We start from the raw sequence: 24,523 nt of genomic DNA, 5'->3' as shown, positions 1-24,523 counted from the left end.
TACAGCTGAAAATTTTTATAAAGAAGTATCATTGATACATTATATCTGAAAGAAAACGCTTATCCAGTTTCATTCACAGATTAAACAATAAATACAATAGAAAATAATCAGTCAATTAGAAATTAACACCCAGCATCACAACACAACAACCACCAACTCAACAATTACCGACTCAACAATCACCGACAATTTCACAGGAAGGTGTCTGCGGTGGAAGGGGTTGAGGTTGAGTAGTATTTTTACGTTTGTTTTTTATTTTAGAAATAACTTTCAAAACACCCATTTGGAATTCAAGAATTTCACTGTGGTCGAAATTGTTCAAATGTGGCAAAAGACCTTGAAAGAAAGAAATATGAGGACTAAGTGGTGGTTCTTCTAATGCTTTTATCTTTTTTAGCTCAACCTCATCAGGCTGGCGACGTCTTTTGTGTTCTCGCGGTTTGGGGTTCTCACGGATAGTCTCCTTGGTGGGTAGTGGAGCTTCGGGTAAAGTATCAATATCTTCATCTTCATTGTTGTCCGTTCTACCTTCTAAACTTTCTGCAATTTCCCTCGTCTGGAACAATTTATTTAAAAATTGCATTTGGTCAGCGTAGACGTACTTCTTAATGTTACGGGCACCAGCTCCACTTTTCTTACGCTCTTGTATCTTCCTCTTCGATTTTGAGAACGCATCCCGAAGATTGCCCCATCTCTTTGTTACTTCTTTTCCTGAAACAATTATTTCTAATTAGTGTTTTACTAAAAAATAAAATTTTCAATTAGTGTTCTAATTAGCGTTAAATTGTAAACCTTTTTATAAAGCATGATACTGATACTAAACCATTTTTTCCAGATATCTTGCTAATGGGTGCACATTTACTGACCTGAATTACTCCTTCACAGTTGGAATTTATACTCCAAGGAAAATAATAAAAGAAGTATGCCAAGCCATCTGGTTAGTAATGAAAAATGAGTGTGTACGTGAACTCTCTGAATATTATCTTGAAACCATTGCTTCTGATTTTGAAAAAAATGCCAATTTTCCACATTGCATAGGTGATGTTGATGGCAAGCACGTTCGTATAAATTGCCCGATAAGAAGTGGTTCCATGTTTTTTAACTACAAAGACTATTACTCTGTAGTATTAATGGCAGTAGCTGATTCAAAATATCGTTTTGAGTATGTTAATGTTGGAAGCTTTGGCAAAGATTGTGATAACTCCATTTTCAGGCAATTTACTCTTTGGCAATCAATACTGACAAACTCATTGCAATTAATTACCTTAAGAAAAATACCTGCCGGAGACAGAATCTCCTAAAGTTCCTTACTATTTTGTTGGAGATGAAGCATTTGGTCTTCACACACATTTAATGAGGCCCTACGGTGGAACATACCTAACGCTTGAAAAGAGAATATTTAACTATCGTTTATCGATCATCAATAGAGTTGTTCTCGAGCATTCGAAGCGATTACATGTTAAGATGGACGCAATTATTGATACGTTTGTACTCAATGCGAGCAATGAAGAGATAGATATAGTATTAGCCATGATATCCAAACTACTAGATCTACACCCCAGAAACTCGTTTCGACGCACATACTAATGCGAAAAAGAAGACAGGAACTAGAAAAGAAAAGATCCTGCGGATACGATAAAATGACGGATGACCAAATTCATGATATGTCATGCTATTCCTCGAAAAACAGCCTTGAAGAAGAGGCGATTATCAATAAAAAACGCCGGCGGAGACAGTCTCCCAAAAAGCCACAACAACCTAAAATAAACAGCAAGACCAAAACACAGGCATGAAGCGAGGTGTCAAAAACAGAAAAGACGGAAATGCCGCCTAGAAAACCCAAGAAACTCAGAGCCAATAACCCTGAAAATAAAAACATCCAAGCCAACGAGGTCCCAAAACCTCAAAAACCCGAAGAAAACCATACATCCGAAGATATGGAAACTGAAATACACGAGGAGGAGGTCACGATGCCTAAAACAACACAGGCAACCGGCCCAAAAACAATCAAACCACCACCTATCACTATCAGACAAAAAGATAAGTGGGCAGAATTCAATGAAACTGCTGCACGAGAAAATGTAAACTTTACGATGGCGGTAAACACAAATGATGGTGTCAAAGTCCAACCCGCAAGCAAACGACTTCAGAAAAATGGTTCGATTACTAGACCAAGAAAAAATCCCGCATCATACATACACAATGCAAGAAGTAAAACCACTAAGAGTAGTATTCCGAGGTGTGCCTGAATTCCTCGAAACCGAAAAAATCAAAGACGACATGAAAGCCAAGGGCTTCGATGTTATATCGGTAGCCAGACTGAAGAAACAAAACAAAAAGCCACTCCCGCTCATATTGGTCCTCGTCACCAAGAAACAGAGCCATATATACGAAGTCAGGGAAATCTTAAATGTGAGAGTGAAGAGTGAGCCACAAAGACCACGAACAGCAGTGGGGCAGTGCTACCGCTGTCAAAAGTTTGGACACCGCAGAAAAACTGCAAAGCAGTCCCTGCGTGTTTAAGATGCGCCGGCCGCCACCTAACGGCCGAGTGTAAAAAGCCGAAGCAAGCCCCGGCGAAATGCTATTGTAAAGGGGAACACCCAGCCGACTATCAAGGGTGCCCGGAACATCCCAAAGAGAAAAAGGCCAATACCAAAGCCAGAGACCTACCAGCCCAAACAAAAAGGCCGACAGGAACAAATACAAACACGACAGAAACGGAGTCTCATATGCGAGGGCCGTAAAATCCACAAATAGCAGTGACCCTAGCTCGGTCGACGGCCTATGCACGGCCTTCGACCAACTACAGACCCTGCTGAAGAACTTTCCCGTCCTGCAAACCATGCTGACGGTTAACGCACCCACAACCAAGACAAATTGAACGCCTCAAAGGCCCTGCCACGGGGTGAGATCACAACAATCTCGAGGCCACATGAATAAATACTATTCACCAGGAAACTATCCCGCCAAGAGGGATACCACAGGCGGCAAGAAAAATCTCGGCCGCGCCGCATATTCAACATACAGATCTATACAGGGTGTCCCTGGACTTCCTCTTTTCCTCTCGGGAATGTATAGATGGGGTCAAAATATCACCAGTACTTCATATAACTTTTTTTCCTAAAATCCTTCGTTACCAAGTAACGGGCCCTCGAAGTTACAAAATGAAAAACGTTTTTCTTTGATAACTTTTCAAGTGAATATTCAAAATCATCCAAATTTTGGTAATTGACTAAACAAATGAATTCCTTCGATGAGCTTTCATGCAGGAGTCAGTTGTTTTGCTACAAAGTCAGGAAAGGACTACCCCCGATGGTCCACACCCCAAAACTTTGAAATGACAGATATTTTTCAACAAATTAAGGTTACTTGGACAATTTTATGAATAAAAGTACTCGTGTGGAAAGTCGATCGGAGCAACGAGTCTTGATAAAAATGTAGTTTCACTCGACGACATCAAACCCGCTCTCCACCATTATTTGAAATGAATAATTATCAAAGCAGAAATAATAATGATAACGTTAACAAGAGTTGATAACTCCATCTCTACTGAAACCTGCTTCATCAGTGAATAAAACTCGATTAATAAAAGTCATATCCTCTCTTTGCCTATCCATGAACCAATTGGCATATTCCAGTCGTGCTGGAAAATCTTGAGGTGTCATGACATGTACCTTCTGGATGTGAAATGGGTGGAGCAGTTGTTCCCTAATTATTCTATGAATAGTGGACTTGGATGTATGGAACTGTTCTGATAGATTTCTGATGCTCATTGAAGGATCATCAGCGACGGCTTCCAAAATATTTTCCTCCAATACAACGGTACGTACAGTCCTAGGAGCGCCCTCACCACCTCGTTTTGGCAAAACTGTACCTACAATAATATCGAAATAAAACAACGTGCTCAAATTAATTATCAATTATTACATACCTTTCTCCCTCAAGCTGCGATCGACACGCTCGAATGTTTCTCTTGACGGTACCGTTCGATTGGGAAAATGCTCGGAATACAGACGACGAGCTTCTGCAGCATTACAAAATGCTCGTCCATAAAATACATGCATATCTGCATATTCATTGAATGTAAACTGTTCGGCCATATCAAATAAATTCAAAATATCCTATAGAATATTGACAATACAATGATAGTCATATGACAACGCACCACTCAACAAAACAAAATCGCATTCCAGTTTCTCATTTTTTATCAAAACTTTCTAAAAGGTTTTTTTGTCAACATCTGTGAAAGAAATGGAACATAATTATTCCCTGGATATTTTTCACCTGATCATGTGCAGCCGTTTTTGTAGTTCATTCGTTTGCTTTTTATTAGTATAGTAAATATTTTTTCCGATGTGCGTTTTTTCAGCTAAATTTAGATTCGTGTTAAAGAATTTCTCCCATAAAATTATAATTATCAGTGAAACTCCTCAACAGTTTAGCTGTGAAGAAGAATTTGAAACATTCGAATGTTGAGTTTCATGAGATTCAGATAACTGATCAACACGAAACGTGATTATTCCACACGTATTATGTACATACAAAATATGGAATGAATTCGATGTTTCATAGTAGAGTAGCTTGTTAGTTTAAAAACACCACGAATCTACAGAACTTGATATTTCTTTTGAAAAAATATCTGCTATCACAATTGTGACTTAAACTTCCATATAGGTACTGTACTTTTTGTTTACGACTTCATTTTAGCATACTTTGTATTATTCCTGTTATAAATGTTGTTGAATTAACGTTATCATTATTATTTCTGCTTTGATAATTATTCATTTCAAATAATGGTGGACGAGCGGGTTTGATGTCGTCGAGTAGAACTACATTTTTATCAAGACTCGTTGCTCCGATCGACTTTCCACACGAGTACTTTTATTCATAAAATTGTCCAAGTAACCTTATTTTGTTGAAAAATATTGAAAAATATCTGTCATTTCAAAGTTTTGGGGTGTGGACCATCGGGGGTAGTCCGTTCCTGACTTTGTAGCAAAACAACTGACTCCTGCATGAAAGCTCATCGACGGAATTCATTTGTTTAGTCAATTACCAAAATTTGGATGATTTTGAATATTCACTTGAAAAGTTATCAAAGAAAAACATTTTTCATTTTGTAACTTCGAGGGCCCGTAACTTGGTTACGAAGACTTTTAGGAAAAAAAGTTATATGAAGTACTGGTGATATTTTGACCCCATCTATACATTCCCGAGAGGAAAAGAGGAAGTCCAGGGACACCCTGTATATATAAACAAATCATGATGAAAGAGTCAGAGATTTCGAATCCAACTCGCCCGAAAACAAGATGACCACGTGAACTATCGTTTATGCAGGGCTCGGCGCTATGTCGAGTGTGCATTTGGGATATTGACCAACAAATGGCGCATCTTCCACAGGCCTATAAACACTGAACCGGATTTTGCAGTTGACACTGTAAAAGTGTGCATTGTTCTGCACAATTTTGTTCGTGACCGAGACGGTTATTTGGCAGAAGATACAACAATAAGTGGCTTGGAAGATTTGCCAAGAGATCCAACAGTACAGGGTGGTCTACAAGCTAACAATGTTCGATTTGTAATATATATCGAGGCAGTTCCCTGGCAAATGAGTAAGATATGAGTAATGAAAAGGTGTGATAAGTTTCTATTTGTTGGGTACCTACATTTTCAGCTTGTTGTTTAATATTCTATATATATATGTTAATATTTGATTTGTTTAATAAGCCGTAGACTGTAAACAAGAGATTAGGACGAATAAAACATGACATACAGGAAACTACTTACCAAATGCATTTTTATCCATATCCTCCATAACCTCAAAATTGTAATTCAGAGCGCAGCAAACTTCTCTCCATGCATCCCTGGTAAGATTTCTATCTTTAAATGTGTATATAGTCTTATCCCATAAAACAGGTCTTTCCTCCACTAACGAAACGAGGACATCATTATCAATTAAATCACCCATTGAAATCGTAATTAGCACGCACTACCAAAACTAAGTTAATACCTAGTACCTAACTACAATTTCACCGAGCAGTTGAAACTGGAATGGTCGGTAAAAATTCGGTGAGTATGCAAGAGTGTATTTAGTCACGTACGCCACTACTTCCCGGTATAGCCGGCGATACAGTGGCAATGGACGGCTGCTCACCGATATTTTACCGCCGACGATCACCGGTCGGCGTGTGTGCCAGATCCCGTTCCCACATGTGGTTTACTATTGGAATTTGGATGGCCGATATTATACCGGTCGGAAAAACATTTTTGGTTATTGCTTGTATGTTATTTCTTAATTGTTATTTTCGGTTAATCTTTTTATTTCTTTAAGGATTTCAAATCTATTTATATTATATTAGACAATGGAAGCCCGAACTGATGAAATACAATATTAAAATACTTCACATTTCAGAAATCCTTTGACATCTGTTTAGAAAAGAAGGGAACCAGCGAAGAAAAAACTGCGAATACCCTGGATTTTCCATTTCTGAAGACGGAGGCAGATTTTAGCCTCCGAAACTTTGAGATGTGTATAATTAAATTTTATGCAGCAACTTATCGGGATGAACACCCACGTATCTGAAAGATGAAAAAGAATGATGAATCTCTCAGGACTGTAGAAATACTCAAAATGCACATAAATGGGGTTAGCCAAAGTGATATACACTGCTCGCCACTCGTTATGGAACAACCCATTTTTACGGTAAAACATACTAGGGGGCAAAGTAGGCTCAAAATTCATTTCGATTCGTGATCAGGACTACCAACTTACTACGAATACACTTTTTGCCTGAAAAAATTCCAATCCTGAAAAATTTGAATTTGTCAGTTAATTCTTATGGAAACACTTATGGTAGATTCTTTTTGGTTTTGACATGAAAACATGAACTTGTCCTAGAAAATCAGAATTTTTAGATGAAAAATCATTCGTTTGAGAAAAACTTGACTTTTGTTTCCACATAAATAATTTATTTTTTATTTTGGGTCAGAAAACCTGATTTGTAAGTGGAATGGAAACATGATAACAGTGAGGTTTTAGGATGGTTAATGTTAATTTAGATTCTCATCTTCCCAATATTTTAAAAAAACCAAGTGTTTGTGTGGCGAAAAATTTTATGTAGTTCAAAACTCCTTCAAATTAGTACTTTCAAAATCACGTTTTTAATTGAAAAATAAAACAATCAATTTAATTGATTTAATTGTTGACAATTTTATATTTTTGTGCCTTCTATCAAACTTCCCTCCAAGCGAACACATTTTTCTATGCGGCTTCTATTATTTTCTCCAACTCTTCTCAGTTCTCTAGGTGTGATTTCTCTACACGCCCGTATAATTCTTTCACGGAAATCTTCCCTGTTTGTTGGCCTACCCTTATAAAATTTATTTTTCAACGTTCCTCATAAATAAAAATTCAGTGGAGTTGGATCTGGGGTTCGTGGTGGCCATATTACGAGAGCGCTATTTGGTCCTATCCATTTCACAGGTAAGTTCCTATTCAACCAAACCCTTGTTATGTCACTATTGTGAACATAAAAAAATTTCTGTCATTGAGATAATTTCCCTGCATCCATAAACAATACTCCATCTGGCGGCTTTCATCTCGTTCGTGCAAAATATGTAGAAATTTGGGTTTGAACGCATGCATGTTATGCCTCTTTAAACACCGCCATATTTTACTGCAGCTCATATTGAGTTGAAGCGATAAGTTTCTCAAACTAATTCTAGGAGCAGCTTGATGAGCCGCCAATGTAGTATAATCTTCAATATGTCGTTTTATAATTTTTCTGTCCTTTGTTACTTGGTCGGTGCTCACGAAAATATTTTATATTTTATGAATAGTTCCAGGGTGTACATCTACCCCTAGCGGACCTCACGCCTTCACCAACAATATCAATTTTTTCTTGAAGTGACAGACGTGCCATGTTGAAATAGGAACTTCAGAAATATCAAAATATGAACACGAACTCACGAACAGAAAACAACTGATATACAGGAACGATACCCAACACAAACAAACAATGTACATAATGGGAACAAAAACATGACAGAAACACAAGGAACAACACGAACAACAGTGATACAAGGAACAACAATACTAGAAAGAACAAATGCAATGAAAACTGGTCTGAGGGTTAATACAACAAGATCTTTCAACACTATTGTTTCCATGGTAATCTCAGGGCACCACATGATTTTTATTTAGTGAAACTGATGTAATTCAATCTCTTCATTTCACACAACAATTCAGCAAGTAGGTAAAATAATCTAAATTCTACCTGTTTACCGAGGGCGATTTTTTCTTTAAAAATTAACGGTTGTTTCGGTGTTGCAATGAGTATGAAGATTAATTTTATTTCGGTTGACAAACTGTTTCCTCAATGTTTTAATAAAGGACCCTCCAAAATTCTTATGAGAAATGGCTTGCAGTGAATTTTGCCGAAATTTTGATATGTAGTTCTTGATATGCTGATAGAAAGTGTCCACAGTCAAAGCTCAAAAATGTACAGTTTTCAAGATGTGAACCTTTGAAAATAGATTTTTTCCATTTTTTGCGATATTTGCTCATCAATCAGAGAGCTCTCTCTTCTGGTTGGGATAAAATTTGGATGTTCAGCATCCATAATTAGTTTTACGAATGGTCTTCCTCAGTTATATTAGATACCGTCATCGATAATTTTTCATAAACTGCCTGATTGCAAATCTGAAGGAATTTTGAGCCTGTTTTGGTCCCTAGTATGTTTTATCGTAAAAATGGGTTGTTCCATCGCTAATGGCATGCAGTGTATATCATTTTGGTGAGACACACTATATATATATATATATACGTATATATATATATATATATATATATATATATATATATATATATATATATATATATATATATAAAGATAAATAGATAAATACTTTCTGATCATTCCCATATTGATTTCAATTTAAGAGCCACCGGTAGACAGCTGTTTCAGCCTATTGGGCATCGTCGGTACCGGACAGGCGGTCCTCGATTGAAGACAAAATGTGAAAAACCAGAAAAGTACTTGAACCACCTATATACATACATATATATATATATATATATATATATATATATATATATATATATATATATATATATATATATATATATATGTTTATAATATATATGTTTATAATATGTACGCCCAGTGCCCAGTATACGGATAACTATCATTTATCGCTGTATATCTTGCAAATACATAAAAGAGAAGTTCATGAGTGTACTCGATGTAAATCAAGAAGGATCACGCACATAACATTCCAAAATTGCAAGTTTCAGTCAAGTGTTTCTATCTTATTGGGCTTCAGCCGCAAAGTATTTGGTTGCAGAAAACAACACATTCGCAAGACCTAACCGCTCATGTGTGGTTTCGGTCAGAAGACCTGGTATTCACGAGGCAACGGCTACCTGCGTGACATCCGGGAGCGATATGTGTGTTCGAACAAACTAGCCTTTTATTTTTTTTATTTAATGATTGCTCCAAATATCGCTCCAAATATGTATGTAACATACCTCCTTCTAATGAGAAATAGACACTGAAAAAGATCAAAATTGTCATGACACGTTTTAAAATTTTGATTTCCGTCCAATGAGCATACATTTTCATTTAAATTGAAAAAAAGGTTTTGGATTTCTACTTGTCTATTCATGTGGGAAACTTGCAAAGAAAGGAAGAAAGCAAATAATTTCAAAATAAAATTTTCATAAAGATATAAAGATCATGCATGGATCTTTCTTGCAGATACAAACTGAAAGAAAAAACTCTCTCGAAACAACTACTTGCATATAAACATTGAATTACAGGAAAGAAAAAATACTTTCGAAACAACTACTTTTAGATAACACTGATGAAAAGTAACCTTCCTATTTAGCTTGTACCCCAAACATTCATTACGAAATCGTGTAATTCAATGTTTTTATGAAAGTAGTTGTTTGTAGACGGCTTCTTCTTTACAGTTTGTGTCTAAAATTCACTTCTTTGCATGATCCACTCATCTTTGTATAAATATGCAGATGAAGAAAGCCAAATCCTTTCTTTACCATGCATTCTCATATACTAGTCAGTAGGTTTTAAAAAAATCAGTTTGAAATTTGTTTCTTCGTTAACCAGCTGTCAACCCCTACAAACGACAACTCTCAAAAGTCGAAACTTTTGCTAGCTAAGGACTAACGAGGTCTTACCTTTCAACGTGTGATTCCTAACACGGGTTGGACGATAGCAAGTCTGTAGACAATCTAGCTAGGGAAATTGATACAATTACATAGATAGGTCATAATAATGGTTTCAACGCAGATACTATCCAGAAGTTAGTCAGGAAACAAAGCCGGAAATTTACTTGCAGATTAATATATCCTCAGGTCAAACAACCAGAAATCAAGAAATGCGTGACGCTAACATATTTTGGAAAAAGAACAGAAAGGATCGCAGGTTTCTTCAGAAAAAACAATGTGGAAGTAGCATTCAGACCGCATGCCAGGTTATCTCATTTCCTTTTCAATGCCAAAGATAAGGTCGACAAGTTGGAAAAATCTGGAGTTTATAAGCTTAAGTGTCCGGAGTGTAATAGTGTTTATATGGGACAATGCGGACGAAATTTCCAAAAACGGTATGCTGTACATGAAAGGTCCTTCAGACTAGGAAAAAATAATTCGACGTTTTCAAATCATTTCTTGGCATGCAACCACAAGTTTCCGAATTTAAGCGATCCGGAAATTCTGCACAATGCCAGGAAGGGTTGCAGACTCAATTATTTAGAATCCTTGGAAATTCACAAGCATCAACATTGCGGGTGCAACCTGTTAAATGACCAAATAGATTTAATTTACTCTTCGGTTTTTAAATTGGCACATGCGCATTGTGTACTGTAAATTCAGGTACTCAATCAAGTACCTGAATGGTATATATTAGCGAATGTAATGAATCATTGTTAGTTTATTGTTCAAGTTTGAGAATAGGACGAAACTGCAGTAACGTCAGTTGCAAATAAAAGTGGTAAAAATCATAGAAATGTTCATTTCTCTTTTCATCATGATCTCCTACCACGTAGTAACGGCTACATCCATCAATTTATTATCTCAAAGTAATAATAAAATCAATGCATTGAGTGGAAAAAACACTTTTATTTCTCATCGCTGGAAAAAAATGAAACCTGAATAATTGTACTAAGATGCGAGCTCTGCAGAAGAAGAGAAATGGTAGAACATAAACCGAGATGTGAAGAACTAGTCGGGGTTTGGATATGCCACTAACTATATATACATTTCAAAATTTAGAAGTGTATACAATGTGAATAAGCCAAATGACCACAACAGTTGAGCCTCAATTCTTAATGAAAAACAAATATTTCAAAAAACACTTTTGAATAAGTCCACCTGTGGGAAATTACTTGTGTTTTCAATGAAAGATTTCTGGACTGACCACCTGAAACATGTAATATTTCGATTTTAACAGTTCAAATATGGTTCAGACGCTGAACCGCTAATCGTACATATATCGTGACGTCACACTAGCTTGAGACAAAAGCGGAGTTTTGAAGTAGAGTATCTTGATAACAGTATGTGCTGACGATTTGGAAATTTCGCAATTGTATTATATTGGGTGACAAGCACTATCAAAATACTTGTTATAATGAAGCATAAAATCAAATAAAACTCAACGAGCCCATTCGATTTTTATTTGTATTCACAGAAGAAAATTAAATCTCTCAACTTTTATTCAAAAAACAGTAAATGTACTGAAACGTTGCTTAACTTCGCTTGAATGTTTAGACTGTTATTTGATTTTTTATCACGTTCCATAATAACGATTCAACACTATGTCGTATGTGGATTGTGACAAAAATATATCGGTAAGACTAAGCGAGCCATTAAAACTCGTTTCAAAGAACACGCAGCCGTATCCAATTTCGGAGACCAGAAAAATCTAGTGTCCAAAGTTGTTGAGATCGGTACATGACACCAGATTTTTGGATGCTCTCGAACGTCTAGAAATAGTGTGACATGATGGAACTATGGACAGTGACAAAAGTCCCATTCCAAATAGCCATTGTTTACCTTTTTATTAATCAATTGTTGAAATTAACGAGAACTTTCAAGAAATCATTGATGTGTGTTGGAAAGTGAAAGTGTATCATATGAGATATAAATAGTTTTAGAATTAGGAATTAGCTTACTTCATCGCCAGGAGATGTCACCTTGATTGAGAAGGTTATTATAGTTCTGTTGATTGGGAAACGTGCTTGTTCTGGATTTATTCTACGCCAAATGTTCCAGTTTTACCATCTATTGTAACAAGTTTTTCTGAGAAAGTTAATTGACAATAATAACATCGATAAAGGTAACTTTTGTTTTAATTTTTATTCTACCCTTTGAAATTTCTCATCCAAAAACAATGGCCGGTAAAATTACAAATACATTGAGAAGAAGAGAAAGAATAAAAATAATATTGGAATGTTACTTTTATTCGCTCCATATGTTCAATAAATTATTCGTCATTGAATTACGGTTGACCGGATTTCCTTCTAAACCATTCCGAATTTAACGTCTTAAAGACGTTGGGAGAACCTTTCCCACGATCGACAAAAGCAATGCAACGTGTAGGTAGAGATTGCTCCTTCTTTTCTTGCATTCAAAGTATTCACAGCCGTTCCAGCCTTTTGATTGAAATCATCCCATTTTCTATGTCAATACCATTCATTTTCTGAAATTGAACTGTGAACACATTACATAATTTTTATTTATATCCTTCGCTACTGTGAGTCTAAGTAAGACACTGTATTTTTAGCATGTAAAGAAGCGCTCCTAGTGGAGCGCTTCTTTATTTGACAATTTAGGTCCAATTGTTTTTCAATGTCATCAGAACTAACAAAATTATGGTAAAATAATTTATTACTATAGAATTAACTATAGAAAAGTTCCAACAACAGTATCACCGATAAAGTCCGCATCAAATGGGAAACTTTTTATTTATCGTTTTATGTGAAATTTGATTTTGGCAGTAGATTTTGCTTAAGAAATGATGTCAAATGGCGTCTACAAAATAGGTCACGTGATTTCCTTAACCTGTCAAAATTGACATTTAAGAAAAGAAACATCGAAAAATGACATTATTCTTCAAAATATCCAAAAATATCAAAGGATAAAAACATTTTCTTTTGTAATTTTATACCCACACACCAAGTTTCAAACCCATAATAAGTATTTTATATTTTCACTATTTTCCCGCACTCCTGCTTTTTCTACTTATCAAAATTTAAGCACACCTGTACTAAATCATTTATTTTAACTAAACTCGACACCGAATTTCTAATTTTGTAATATAATAATATTTTAAGAGCCTTTTTGATGTTAAAAACAAATTTTGAAAAATAAAAGTTGTCAAACTTGATGCAAAATTCATCTAGTTTCAACGGGGCTTTCAAAACTATACAGTACTTGAGTTTTTTAATGAGCAAATGGCCTCACAATATGAATTAGAACAAAACGGAACATTAGAAAACATCATTTCGTGATTCTTGAAGCCCATTCAATAAAAGAAAAAAACTCATAGTATTTACATTTACCTACTCCGCTAACAACACTAATTTAAAAAAACTGGGTAGGCTGTGAAAAAATATGAAACTACATAATGTGTTTTAGAAAACGTCACTGTCACTGAATAAATTAATGCCCGTTAGTTCAATGTAATGTATGAAAATTAAAATAATATGTTATCTTTACAAGAAAAAATTGAAATTGTGCTAATTTGTGGTGAAAACACATTGCATCGACAAGTGGCTGATATTTTTAACGCAAGACATCCTGGTAGATATGTACAGCAATCCACTGTAAGTAGGATTTTAAAAAAATTTAAACTGACTGGTTCAGTTGAAAATACTTTTAAAAAACGTCATAATCCATCACGCAATAATGATGAGGTTCAGTTGGCTGTCTGCCTGGATGTTATCGAACAGGGAAAATCAAGTATTACCAATATTGTAGATAGAACTGGCGTTGAAAGAGAAAGCGTAAGAGCAATTTTACATAAAAATAAATTCAAACTCTACAAACCCAAATTTATAAATACCTTAAAGGACCTGATTTCGATGTTCGACTAGATTTCTCTTTCTGGTACCAAGGAGAAGTAGAATTAAACAGAAAATTTCCTTACAAAATCCTATGGACCGACGAAGCTACCTTCACATCGAACGGCGTAGTCAGTTCCCAGAATTGTAGGTGGTGGGCTCAGGAAAATCCTCATTTTGTGATAGAATGTCAGGACCAATATACATTTAAAACAAATGTGTGGTGCGGTGTTTTAAATAATCAGGTAATGGGACCATTCTTTTTTAGACACAATTTAACTTCTCAGGATTATTTGCAGTTTCTAAATACTGAGATCAGTGATATAGTGGACAATATGCCGGTTGAAATAAGACACAGTCTGTGGTATCAATGTGATGGGGCTCCTATTCATAGTTCAAGACAAGTCAAAGAGAAACTATTAGAAATGTTTAGGGGCAAAGTTATTGGACGAAATATGGAGCAAATATGGCCGCCTAGGTCGCCAGATTTAACCCCACTAGATTTTTTCTTGTGGGGTTACTTAAAACAAATCGTTTATAAACAAAGACCTTTTCGTGACGTGAATCACCTAGAAACTGTTATTAGAAACTCTATTTTAAACATAAACCCTGTGAGTATCAGCAACTCAATAAAAGATGTATCAAGAAGGACAATTATCTGCATAGAACGCGATGGAAGACATACAGAAATGTAGTGTATTTAATGTCGTGAGTCTTTTTCGTGTTTTTTTGCTATTAGGTATAGGTACATGTTTATTTTCAGTTCCTTTTAATTAAGATTAAATTCCACTGTATTTTTTGTTAAAAAAACAATAAACACTCTGTACTGTACTCAAGTACTGTATAGTTTGGAAAGCCCCGTTGAAACTAGATGAACTTTGCATCAAGTTTGACAACTTTTATTTTTCAAAATTTGTTTTTAACATCAAAGAGGCTCTTAAAATATTATTATATTACAAAAAAAGAAATTTGGTGACGAGTTCAGTTAAAATAAATGATTTAGTACAGGTGTGCTTTAATTTTGATAAGTAGAAAAAGCAGGAATGCGGAAAAATAGTGAAAATATAAAATACTTATTATGGGTTTGAAACTTGGTGTGTGGTATAAAATTACAAAAGAAAATGTTTTTATCCTTTGATATTTTTGGATATTTTGAAGAATAGTGTCATTTTTCGATGTTTCTTTTTTTAAATGTCAATTTTGACAGGTTAAGGAAATCACGTAACCTATTTTGTAGACGCCATTTGACATCATTTCTTAAGCAAAATCTACTGCCAAAATCAAATTTCACATAAAACGATAAATAAAATATATATATATATATATATATATATATATATATATATATATATATATATATATATATATATATATATATATATATATACAGTGTGACCCATTTAAAATGGAACCACCCCTGTAGAATGTGCATTTTTCAATCAATCTCAATTTTTTTTTATTGAAATATTAAGCATGAAAAACTGTATCTTGACACTAACTTTCACAATTTTAGTTTCATTTCCAAGGCACTCTATGGTTTTTTTTGTTTGTCAAAAACGGCAAAAGTTTATTAGGCAATTTTTGTTTTCAAATTTGGCTACACCACTGGATTCGTAGTCGTTATAAATCAAAACTGTCAAATGTTCATTAAAAAATATTTGTTAACAACGAAGTTACAACAACTTCCATTTTGGAAACAAAGTATTTGTTTGTAATTTTCATTCAGATTATAGACATATTTGAGATCTGACAACACTGTCATCACCAAGTAGAACACCAGTGAATTTGTACAGTGAAAATCCGAAGTCAACAGCTCAATGCGTTCTACAGTTATAACTCCTGAAAATATGGTAATGTGAGAGATTTGTGGTGCAAGCGTTTTGTAATAAAAATCTGACTACGCCACTGGATTTGTGGATAATATTCCCTTAAAATCATTCATTTGAGTGTAGGTTACGAGAAGTGAAAATTAAAATAAAAATTGAATAATTGAATAACAGAAAATTAAAAGTTCATTTTCAAGTTACGCAGTAGTAGACCAAGTTCAGAATCTCATGTCATGGGATCTCGCAATTGCGCTTTTACCAAATCTTGATAGAATCTTGAAGTATTAATGGTCATACTTGTAAGCTTTTTGGAAGTTTCCCAATAATAAATAATAGTACTTTTGTAACAGCGCACCTGGAAAATCACATTTTATGAGATTCTGAACTTACTCTACCTTCTTCTATAGCTGATGAAAACAAAATGTATACAAACAAGTTTCAAAGTATTTATTCAACAATTAATTGCCATTAAGAAAAAACTGATACTAAAATAAACATTGATTTAAAACTAAACATTCAAATTTTTGTGGCTTCTACCAAACCTCCATTAAGTTCAATACATTTATCGTATCTCTTCCGAATATTGTTTACACTATTTCTTATTTGTTGAACTGTAATTTCGGCACAAGCTTGTCGTATCCTTTGCATGAGTTCAGCTCGATTCGTTGGTCTTGTTCTGTATACTTTTTGTGTCAGAATACCCCACAGAAAAAAGTCTAATATTGTTAGATCAGGCGATCTAGGTGGCCATTCAATTAAGTCACTACCTCGTCCTATCCAATGATTTGGAAACTGGTTATTTAGCCACTCTTTAACAATCCTCGAATTGTGCACGGAACAGCCGTCGAGCTGAAAATATAAATTTACTTGTTCCGCAAGAGGCATTTCATCTATATATTTCGTCCGATAATTGGTTATTTAGAAATTCCAAAAAATTTTGCCCGTTTATGTTTCCATCAAAAAAATATGGACCTATTATTCTATTTTGTACTATACCACACCAAACGTTAACTTTTTCGGAATATTGACTTTTACAATTTATGATCCAGTGCGGATTTTCCGTAGCCCAATACCGAGCATTTTGTGATGAAACTACCCCATTGGTGCTGAAAGAAGCTTCATCACTAAACATTATGCAGTTTAAAAAATTTCTTGTATTCAGGTACTCGCCTTGTGCCCACAAACAAAATTCCATACGTTTCACTTCATCACCTGCCTTTAAAGAGTGAAGAAATTTAGGTTTAAATGCTCTCATTTTGTTTTGTTTAAGACATCGTCGAATAGTCTCTCTCGGTAAGTTTAAATCCAAACTGGCGACTCGTAAACTTGGGTGGTTTCTAAAATAATCTAAAACAGCACCTTCGTTTAAATTTCTTCTTCGGTGATTATTTTTTAAAATATGTTTGCTAACTGCACCGGTTTCTTTAAATGTTTTGTTAATTTTACTGACGGTGCTTCTGTCAATGGGAAGTCGATTTGGATGTCTGTGATTAAATATCCTAGCTGCTTCTCTTTCACTATGATAATTGTCCCCAGAAATTCTCACAATTTCAATTCTTTCTTCTAATGATAATTGCAAAGCCATTATTAAATGCACGTAACTAACAACTATTATTTTATTTATGATTAACTGTCAAAATCACAGCCTACTGTTGATTTATTATAAAACCTTTGCATAATGAGTTCAGCTTCCTCAAATTATTGATATCTCCTCTAAAAGATTGTTTTAGCTGAGTTATGAAGAATTTACAGGGAACAATTTTTGTCCTGCTCTCTGTTTTATTATTGAATAAATGATTTCCATGCTTTAAATCAATTTGATTTTAGCGGCTATGCGGAAGAATGTACTAAGTACTGCATAACTTGAAAATGAATTTTTAATTTTCTGTTATTCAATTATTCAATTTTTATTTTAATTTTCACTTCTCGTAACCTACACTCAAATGAATGATTTTAAGGGAATATTATCCACAAATCCAGTGGCGTAGTCAGATTTTTATTACAAAACGCTTGCACCACAAATCTCTCACATTACCATATTTTCAGGAGTTATAACTGTAGAACGCATTGAGCTGTTGACTTCGGATTTTCACTGTACAAATTCACTGGTGTTCTACTTGGTGATGACAGTGTTGTCAGATCTCAAATATGTCTATAATCTGAATAAAAATTACAAACAAATACTTTGTTTCCAAAATTGAAGTTGTTGTAACTTCGTTGTTAACAAATATTTTTTAATGAAAATTTGACAGTTTTGATTTATAATGACTACGAATCCAGTGGTGTAGTCAAATTTGAAAACAAAAATTGCCTAATAAACTTTTGCCGTTTTTGACAAACAAAAAAACCATAGAGTGCCTTGGAAATGAAACTAAAATTGTGAAAGTTAGTGTCAAGATACAGTTTTTCATGCTTAATATTTCAATAAAAAAAAATTGAGATTGATTGAAAAATGCACATTCTACAGGGGTGGTTCCATTTTAAATGGGTCACACTGTATATATATATATATATATATATATATATATAGATAAATAAATACGTACCATTCTGATCATTCCCATATCGATTTCAATTTAAGAGCCATCGGTAGACAGCTGTTTCAGCCTATTGGGCATCGTCAGTACCGGGCAGGCGGTCCTCGATTGAAAACAAAATGTGAAAAACCAAGAGAAGTACCCAATGAAAATAACTGCGTAAACGCAAGCGAGACATAAGTGGAACCACCTATTGGTGTGTTTCTAGAAATGATATGAAATCGAAAAAGGTTAATGCAGTCAAGCTGCTGGAAAATAATTCCATGAAAATCAAAAGATAAATGAATAAGTACCATTCTGATCATTCCCATATTGATTGTTTTGATGTGTACCGCTCTTGGTGGAATCAAACGTGCCAAGTCAGTTGAATACTTTTCGTGGAAGTATGGTTTTTTTCTGGATGGAATCCAGCACCTTCAGGATATACTTATGGGCGGAGCTCCATACATGAGAGCAATATTTCAAAAAAAATCTGATCTGAGCTTTATAGCTTCCAGCGACATGATTATGCCAAGACATATTGGTGTCTATTTTTAACCCCATCAAACTTATCGAAGCAGAAATCAAAATCTTTTTGGAGAAAACTGATGCCTGGGTTTTTTCGAAACCACTTGTAGTTCCTCATTAAGATATGCAATCTCCTGCTGCCGGTGAAGATGTTCATCCACAGCCGATGTCCTGGAATCCAAATGGAATGACTAGACTAGTATAGTGTCGCCAGCAAAGCAATATAATTGATTTTCCATTTTTTCCAATAAGTCGTTGATATACAATAAAAAGAGGGTTGATGGTGACAGTATTCGAGAGATATCCATCGACGTATTTTTCAGGAAACTGGAGAACGATACACAAAAATGATTCGACCAGCCAAAGCATCGAAGTTTGGCCAGCAAACCCTCATGCCACACACGGTCAAAGGTCTTAGAAATGTCAAGCACAACAACTCTTGACTCTCCATGTTTCTCAATTGTCTCATTCCAAATATGGGTGACATACAATAGAAGGTCGCCTGTTGATTTTTGTTTCTGAAAGCCATATTGATGATCACTGAAGATGTTAAAGCTTTCCATACATTTAGGAATATGGTGGTTAACGGCTTTTTGATACCAATGATAGCAAAGCTACTGGTCTATAGTTATTTGGAAGATTTTTCTTGTCCTTTTTGGAAATGGGCTGAACGCGAACAATCTTCCAACAACAAGGAAAAGTCTGCAAAATACTGGTGCGAGTTCATTTGCACATTTTTTAAGTATGATGACGGGCACTTCATCAGGAACCTGACGCCTTGTTGATATTGAGCTGTTTCAAAATTCACCTGACTAGACGTTGTCGGACAGTAATTTCCGGCATTGTGGATTTTGAAATGGGAATAGTGGGTGGTGCCTTTTCCAGAAAATCGACTGTGGAGTGGAAACGCAATTTTTTCAGCTATTAGATTTGTTTTTTTTATGGCTGTTGTTGCAATTGACCCATCCGCTTGTGTTAGTGGTGGAATTGTGGATTTTGTAAGTTTTGATTAACTGCTTCAGCTACCGACCAGAAGGATCTAGACCTATTGAAATTGGTCAACAGTTTATCCCTAATTCCCTAATTGTGAAGTTCTTTGCTTTCATTTATTCTAAGTTGGCAGCTGTACAAATGAAACCAGCATCTGAAAAACATAATGGTACATGAAATTTTCATTTCGAATCATATCCCTGAAGTATTCACAGAATATTCATCTTCATTGATTATTATTATATTATTATTATTATTATTATTATTATTGAGGTCATGCACATTTCTACTCAAGTAGGGCATACTTTTGAATCACTTCAGAATTCCGACAACAGTATACCTACAGTATACCAACCGCTCCATGTGACACCCAGTATAGTTATATTTTGTTTTTCAATATCTAATAGTTTCGGAAAGACGAAAAGCATACAATGAGTATCCATTAATCAATTCAAATCCGAAATTGCAAATTTAAACTTATTTTTTTTTTCGACTTCAATTTCGAATCTTTGGTCGAAATGTTGATTGTTGAAGATTGAATTTTCAAGGAACAAATAATAAAATTATATGGCATTCAGCTTTGGAATGTCGTTACAGTAACCATTGTGTACTAGAATAGGATGAGATTCGTAAGGAAAGTTCGAAGAATTTGAAAATATTGGTAGAGCATGAATTTTTGTGATTTCGTTAAAAGCACCGATTTCGGTTCAACTAGAAACTTTCTATTGCTTAGTTTCATTACTTACGAATCGTAAATTAGTTCAGATTTTCTGGACTTCGACTAAAGAATTGCATTATGATCGATCGGGAACTAGAACATATCGTAAAATATTTTAGAATGACTTTGAGAACGAAACCCATAACGTAAGAAATATATCAGTAAAATAAATTCAATATTATCAGGGAGTGAATCTAAAACATTTACTGAAATGAACTGGAGTGAGTTTTGAATCATTCTCGAAATTATGATATTTATCATTTGCTTGCAAATCCTGCTAATTACTCAAAGGAGGCTGATCCGATTTCCAAAAATAAAAAAGTGTTGGATATGGAGTTGAAATACATATAAAACGAGTTATCCAAAGAGCCCCTTTTCTTTAAAAGCAGTTGAAATCACCTTCTTTATGACGAGTGATGCAATTCTATTGTCTTTTTTATTAAAGGGTATTAAACATTATACCTTGTTACGTAAATTTTGTCTGACTTTGATATTTTGTCCCGAAATATGTAAAAACATCTATTTCCAGATCTTCATTATCCATGTGAGGCTTTCGTTTGGTTATGTTTGGAAGAAATGATTCATGATCCAAACAATTTTTCAGCAGCCTTTTTTCCGTATTGTGATTCGGATTGAGTTTTTTTCGGATACCTTTCAGCAAATAACCTGCATTTCAGGTCGATAATTCGATTACATTCACCACAGATCATGATCAAATTTAAAAAATTTTCGTTTGTATATCCTAAACGGGACATTTTGCTCACGAATTCATAAATTGCACTTTTACAATCGGCAACCTAAATTGATCAACAACTACCTTGAGACACGCCCGAAGAAGCCACTGTATGGCAAAATAAAGTTATAAAATCTTTTAGTGAAAATCTCACAATGAAGTGTTTTTCGAACACGTTACAACTACCTTCATTTGCTTCCATAGCATTCCTATTGAATTAAACGATAAAGTACTTTAAATAAATATTAAATTACACGAAAGAAAAATACTTTCGAAAAAAATACTTTTGTATTAACATCGAATTAAACGAAAAACATTTTTTCTATTCCATTTGTATTCCAAACATTCGTAATGGAATCGAATCAGATATCATTAACAGAATTCCTACATAATATAATTAATGAAAGAAGTTGAATTTCACTTACATGGAACACTGTTATCCTCACTGGTAAGACACTCGGATGTTTTGCCGTAAGACACTTGTCTTATTGGCTATTTAGTACCAAATACAAGTAACATTATAAGAAAAAGCACTCAATTCGTTCATAGACTTTCATCACGGAATGGGTCAGATCCACCCATGTCATCGATGACAGTACGTAAATAACATTCATTCGCTTATTTGATTAATTCCTAGCCTTTCTTTGGAGGATTCCACCATTTTCCATTTTTTAATTTATTATTCATTCATCTGAAATCCTGTCTTCAATAAAAGGAGATTGCCATGCTGGCACTCCCCTGAGCTGAGAATAAATTAGCTCACAAGATCTACAAGGGCGCAAGGTGTCCAGAAAGTTACGCAGAATCCAGCAATTTAAAATCTAGATGTGAACCCTTATCCAGACAATGTTATACAGATTACGTTCAACGCACCGCACATTCTATTATCAATAATGTTAAATCCTTTTGGAAATTTGTGAGCAGGAGAAGGGAAAATAACACTATACCTAATACAATGACTTTTGGTAATCGTACTGCTACCAATGGGATCGATATTGCCAACCTTTCTGCTAATCAATTTTCTTCCGTATATACAAGTCAATCTTCACATCCTTATGATACCAATATTACATATATGGTTAATGTGTCCAATTATCACATTGAAATCTCTAAAATTCACGAAAAACTGTCCGAACTTAATATCAACAAAGGCCCACTTTTCTATATATTCAATAATTCCCTATCATCTGGCGAATTCCCGGACTATTGGAAAACCTCATGTCACCCCAATATTCCAACGTGTGTAATTATCGTCCAAATTCTATTCTTAGCGCAATCCCTAACTTACTTATGACTGCTCCCCAATTATAGGGACCCAACAATTCGGATTTACATCCAAAAAGTTAGCTGAACTAGGTCTGATTACCTACATTGATTTTCTGTCTGAAGCTCCGTCTAAGGGTTTGCAAATTGACTCTGTGTACACTGATTTCTCCAAAGCTTTTGACAAAGTTAACCATAAGCTATTGATCCATGAACTTTGTTTATATGGTTTTGGCAAATAATGCAGTGGCTCAAGAGCTATTTTACGAAAAGAACAATTGTTAAAAGTAAATCATCACTATTCTCATACCATCGCGGTTACATCGGGTGTACCACAAGGTTCACATTTGGGAAACCTGTTGTTTAAACTATTTATCAACGATCTAATCAGTTGTTTGCATGAAAGCGAAGCTTTGCTATCTGCCGATGATTTGAAATGTTTTAAAATAATTAAAAGTGAAGCTGATACATTGTGTCTATAAAAACGATATAGATTACCTATCTAATTCCATCGAACACATCACCCAATTACTTTCGAATATAGTATAAATAATCGGACCTTACATTCTGATATTGAAACCAAAGATCTAGGTGTGATCCTAGACTCCACGCTTAGCCATAAATCACACATTTCCGCTGTAATTAAAAAATCTACATAAAGAAAACTACTCGTGATTTCACCAACATCACTGCTATTATTGTTCTGGAAAACTAGAAAACAGAATCAAACAAAAAATACAGAACAAGGATCAAGCCACCCCAACAGACAAAACAACACAACGATGGACAGCATTTACGTACGTAGGACACCAAACCAAAAAACTAACAAACGTCTTCAAACCACTGAACATCAACATCACATACAAGCCAAACACGAAGATAACACAAAAAATAAACAACTATGAAAAAGAAGAAGACAAAGACCAAAACGGGATATACAGTATACCTACAATGCTCGGACTGCAACAAATTCTATATCGGCCAAACCAAGAAAAAACTGATCCAAAGGTACAATGAGCACAAAAAGGCATACATAAATCCAATATTATATAAATCAAACCTCGCAACACACGACATACAAAACAAACAAAATTTCCCACCACCAGAGAACATAAAACTCATAAAACAAGTCAACAAGAAAAACCGCATGGAAATTTGGGAAACTTTAACATCCATAAATTTAACAGTCATAAATCACTTATGTTCGGATATATTTCCGCGGTCAGTAATTTGAGATACTGTTGTCCGGGTTTAACCGCGTCTATAATTTTCATCGTTTCGACTCCTGCTTTGGAGCCATTCTCAAGAATCTCTTAGATTTGTACTTACATGACTCGAGGACGAGGTCTCAATTTCGATTGCTTCCCGAATTATCCTGGCCTGAAGATTTTTCTCCGTAGCAATGGTCTTGGTGTTTTCGAAGTTTATTGTGTGGCCTGTTTTCTGGTGGTGTTTGAAGAGAGATGATGCTGGATCTGATCATGTTCATAAGCTCTGTTGGAAATTCTTCTATTGGTCTGGCCGATGAAACTTCTGGGGCAGTTTGAACATGGTATGTCGTATATGCTCTGTGCTTCATTGGGTATCGTGTCCTTGGGTGTTTTTAACATAGTGGAGATTTGGTTGTTGGCTGTGAATAATGTCTTTACGTTATGTTTCTTCAGAATTCGGCTCACTTTGTCAGGGACTCCATGGATGTAGGGGAAAAAAGCTTCTGTCTGGTTGGTCTGTTCCCCGGGTAATAGTTTAGTTTATAAGTTATGAAGAATTCAAACATAAAAACCATTTCTCAAGAAATAATATATGATTGTTTTTTGTTACATTGTATAGAAAGAGGAAAAAATATATAGAAAAAATTTGATTGCTT

The 24,523-nt window shown here is 34.8% G+C and overlaps 1 protein-coding gene and 1 pseudogene across 1 annotated transcript; one reads left to right on the top strand and one right to left on the bottom strand.

The window, feature by feature from the left end:
* Positions 1 to 24,130, bottom strand: LOC111517938 (uncharacterized). The gene is made up of 3 exons (XM_074177061.1): positions 23,986 to 24,130; positions 5,791 to 6,582; positions 1 to 711 (listed from the first exon to the last, which is right to left on the bottom strand). The coding sequence occupies exons 2-3, from the start codon at positions 5,969 to 5,971 to the stop codon at positions 173 to 175; spliced, it is 720 nt and encodes a 239-aa protein (XP_074033162.1). The 5' UTR covers positions 5,972 to 6,582; positions 23,986 to 24,130; the 3' UTR covers positions 1 to 172.
* On the top strand, positions 840 to 1,587 carry LOC141482941 (uncharacterized; annotated as a pseudogene).
* Positions 24,131 to 24,523: the final 393 nt, after the last annotated feature.

The sequence above is a fragment of the Leptinotarsa decemlineata genome, unplaced genomic scaffold, assembly GCF_025532065.1.
Source record: "Leptinotarsa decemlineata unplaced genomic scaffold, Ldec_3_MD MMD2_tig00002159_RagTag_RagTag, whole genome shotgun sequence".
NCBI lineage: Eukaryota > Metazoa > Arthropoda > Insecta > Coleoptera > Chrysomelidae > Leptinotarsa > Leptinotarsa decemlineata.
Note: the sequence above shows the minus strand (reverse complement) of the source record. Positions and strands in the feature narration are given on the sequence as shown.